General features: G+C 29.9%; 1 protein-coding gene across 1 annotated transcript; it reads right to left on the bottom strand.

Moving 5' to 3' along the window:
- Positions 1 to 2,812: 2,812 nt before the first annotated feature.
- On the bottom strand, positions 2,813 to 3,894 carry LOC123697770. Its single transcript, XM_045644309.1, has 2 exons — positions 3,675 to 3,894; positions 2,813 to 3,223 (listed from the first exon to the last, which is right to left on the bottom strand). Exons 1-2 carry the CDS (start codon positions 3,836 to 3,838, stop codon positions 3,010 to 3,012), a joined length of 378 nt encoding a protein of 125 aa, XP_045500265.1. The 5' UTR covers positions 3,839 to 3,894; the 3' UTR covers positions 2,813 to 3,009.
- Between the last annotated feature and the right edge of the window lie 509 nt (positions 3,895 to 4,403).

Consider the following 4,403-nt stretch of genomic DNA (forward strand, 5'->3'; position numbering starts at 1 on the left):
TATTTAATCATTTTTCATTAAAGATTATATATAGTCTACGAATAAATATAAAGATAAAATTTTACTTAATTTTCCATAGCTATAAACAATAATGTCAAACACAACTTGTTTTCTCGTATCTAAATCTAAATTCGGACCGTCCGTAATTGGATCTACATCGTACAAGTCTCAACTAATTTCGGGAGGATGTGTATCAAAATTCTGTTCACGTTCCAATCAAAATTTCCACGAAATGTTCTATATACTTATTCTTGATAAACAAGATAACTAACATATTATCTGAATACATAATTCCTACATGTTAATGCCTTGTTAATGCGTTTCAATGTGTACTACACTTAGAGCATTAAACCAACTGCTCTAAGGTACTTAATACATACCTATAGCGCCAAAAAATACCTAATACCTAACCATATTCTTGGCCGCGTTTAATCCATTGAAAAGTTACATTTGGGGTTGCATTTCTTAGAGGACGCAATTTTATTTTTTTGATGTGTAGAGGGGGTTAGTGTGAAGCTATCACCAAGTTTGTGGGGTCGCCACCCTTGTCCCACGGCCGCCATCTTGAAAATAGCGGAAGATATGGTTTATACGATATATCTCTTAAACTGTTTATCTGATAAAAAAAATTGTTAACATTATTTGTTGCAAATTAAATTCTCTACAATTTTGGTCCAGTAACTTTTTGTCGTAGAACTATAAATAAAAAAGTTATAACCGAAAATGTTCAGATAATAGAGATATTAATATTTTTCAATAAAACTTTTTTTTATCATTTTACGAAGAAATGATATCAGACCATTTTTGTAGATTTTTTTTCGAGGAACAACTTTTACATACAACATTTTTTCATAAAGTCAATAGCTAAGGTTTTAAAACGCTCCGAAGTTAGTACTATTTTTCAGTACTCTTAGCTATACGTTATACATATATTATGTGTGTACTAATAATTATTATTTATTTGTCATCAATAATTGTTTTTTTTTGTTATTATAATATTTTTAATAAGTAATTTTGCAATATTATTAATAATTAATTTTGCAATATTATTAATAATTAATTTTGCAATATTATTAATAATTAATTATTGACTCTTTTCCCCACCACCCAGGAGGTAGATTCTGGAAGCACGTTTTTTTTTACGTCGAAAAGCAGGGCTGAAATGTTCTGTTCTTGCAGTGCTGCATGGGAAAAGAGCCAATAGCCAATATATATATAGTTAAGAGTACTGAAAAATAGTACTCACTTCAGAGCGCTGTAAAACCTTAGATGTTGACGTAATGAAAAAATGTTGTATGTAAAAGTTGTTCCTCGATAAACAATCTACAAAAATGGTCTGATATCATTTCTTCGTAAAATGATAAAAAACAATTTTATCGAAACATTTAAATAGCTCTAATTTCTGAACATTTTCGCTTATAAATTTTTTATTTATAGTTCTACGACAAAAAGTTACTGGACCAAAGTTGTAGAGAATTTAATTTGCAACAAATAATGTTAACAATTTTTTTTTATCAGATAAATAGTTTAGAGATATATCGTATAAACCATATCTTTCGCTATTTTCAAGATGGCGGCCGTGGGACTAGGGTGGCGACCCCACAAACTTGGTTTTAGCTTCACATTGAACCCCCCTACACATCCAAAAAATAAAATTGCGTCCTCTAAAAAACGCAAGGTTAGGCCAAAAAAATGTAACATTTCAATGAACTAGTTACTTCTTGAAATAACCGTCTACCGTCAGTCTTTCCTCTTTAAGAAATATATATTTATGATTAATTAATGTATGAGTTTCAAGTAATTTATCCTTACACTTGTAATATTGGTGAAGATAAAAAATAAGTTTTATAATTACATATTTAAGCCCTTTACTACAGAAAAATCAAACTTCACAATTATTCATAATTAGTAAGTAAACAATGTTCTTGGCTGCATTAATGTATTCCAATAATCGCAAATGCAATACAAACTTTACTAAGGAAACACAGCGCATTTTGTTTTTCACAAATAAACCGTCGAGTGGACAGCACACAGTGAACGTTAGAGCTTTTCATGTTTCCACCGACTCCGGTCGTCCATCGCAAGTAATTAAATCGATATGCACCAGATGTTTAGCTCTTATTGCAATTAGTTTCCCTCGCTTTTTGCTAGCACTCCTGTTAATTGGTTTCTTTTATTAAGCACTATATAAATATCCCCATTCAGATGCCATTCAGCGCTTTATTTATTTCGCATTATCACGAATAGCTGATATCAGGTAAATAGCCGATATTCGATATGAAATAAGTTGTATTAAAAATAAAATATGATCGCTGGTTTTAAATTAAAAGAGACTCGGAATATACTGCCCGATTTATTCCAATGATAGAATGTTGACGCAACTTCTATAATAGGTAGTAGATATGAATAATTATTAAGCAAACAAAAATAAACATGAATATTAGAAATGCAAATCGAACTTTCGTAGAGTATTAAAATAATTATTATTCCTTCAGTAATTTTAAACTTAATTAAGCTTGATATTAATAAAGTAGGTACATATTTAAATTATTGTAAAACTTGACAAACTAAGTCTGAGTAAAATCGTCTAGTACCTATCCATTTGCTTAGCGATCTCGTATGAAGTCTCCAAGAGGCCAATTTATTACTTCTTATTTCTTAGTTTTTTTTTATAAAACTGTTTAATATAATATCGATTGAAATGGAAGCAGCTATGTGATTTCTAAAAATATTAAATTATAGTACATACCTAACAAAAGCGCTGTGTATTCAATAAAAATATAAATGACGGTGAAAAAAAAAAACGATGAAGAAAAAAGTCACAAGTTTAATTTTTAAAACTAAGTAATATGTATATTCAAACGATAACATATCAAAACTTCGTTTGAACTATAGGACTTGAACTTTCACTTCTATATGCCAACCTCAAAAAAATTACTTAAAAAAAAGTCATGACGTAATGTTAGGTCAAAAATTAGCGGGAAATTTTGACATTTCAATTCAGCCGCGTCATATCTTGGGAGCAAACCGTTGTAGAAATTTAAAAACGTATATTGGCCGATTACTGTTCTGCAAAGAAGCCTGAAGTCCCGTTGCCAGTTGCCGCGGAAGGCCCATCATATGGGGTGATTCGCGCCATGCAATACGCCGCAGGTACCAAGATGGCGCCGGCGTGCATGCAAATGTTAAATCCAGCCAGCTGCTATCGACGTCATTTTTATTCCTGAAAAAAAATAACAGCGATTAGGTACCAACACAATAAAAAAATTGCCGTGATACAGGCGCTATATGAGTGTTATTACTTATTAATTTACCGCTTCATAATTGTTTGAATATCTAATTTTCAAAGTTTGTTACTTTCTTACGTAAGTAATACGTTCTACAAATCTATGAAAATTTATCTAACACGGTAGTCGATACACCATACATGCGATACAGACTCGTGAGAAACAAACAGATGGACAGTAAAGTCTCAGTAATAAGGTACCATTTTTTGTACAGAACGTACATACCCTTTTGGTACGGAACGGAAGGTTATATAAAAACTGATTACATAGTTGAAAACTTGTGCAAACTACGAAACATCATTATAAAACTAATTTTATTAACATTTCATTTCAATACAATCATTCCGATGATAGATATGCTTAATTAAATGAATAATAATTAAGTACCTTTCGATTTCTCGGTCCCTTTCCTTTTCTTTCCTTTTTGGTTTCCGTGTCGGCGTCGTAGCTCTAAATCTGTAGTACTTCGGCATTTTCGAAAATTTTGTAAAAATATTAGATGAAATTACGTGTTCGACGCTCCCAAAATTCCATTTCCTCTGTATGACCATAAAATGACGCTGTCGTTTGATTTTTTTACAACTACCCTCTATTCGACCAGTAACAAAAAATGTCTTGTGGTATTTAATTATTAGTATAACATAGGTATTTATTTATTTGATATTGTAGTCATTTAAAAATTGTTTTAAGTATTTTATGTAACATATTATAATAATTATTTATATAATAATAATTATCCACATAATTAACTATATCTAACAAATTTATGACATGTCAACATTTTTCTCCTCTTTTTCTCTGCATTACTTTTGACGTATCAAAAATAAACATGGATTCCTATAGAATTCAAAATAATATTTTCAGTTAATTGCAATAATTTATATAATGATATTACAATCCAGAATTACACGTAGAATTATTTTTATTTTCCTCGTAGCGGCAATCATAAGTATTCTGAATCAATTATGTTGTTCAATTTATTTCACAATATGGAAAAAAGAAAATTCGAAAATAAAAACAAACATTTCTAAAAACTCTGAGTAAGTGGTATAATTTTAATTATAATACGTTATATATCGAAACTAACATACCTATTTAAATATTTATTACCTGCAT

Source organism: Colias croceus, chromosome 15 (genome assembly GCF_905220415.1).
Source record: "Colias croceus chromosome 15, ilColCroc2.1".
NCBI classification, from domain to species: domain Eukaryota; kingdom Metazoa; phylum Arthropoda; class Insecta; order Lepidoptera; family Pieridae; genus Colias; species Colias croceus.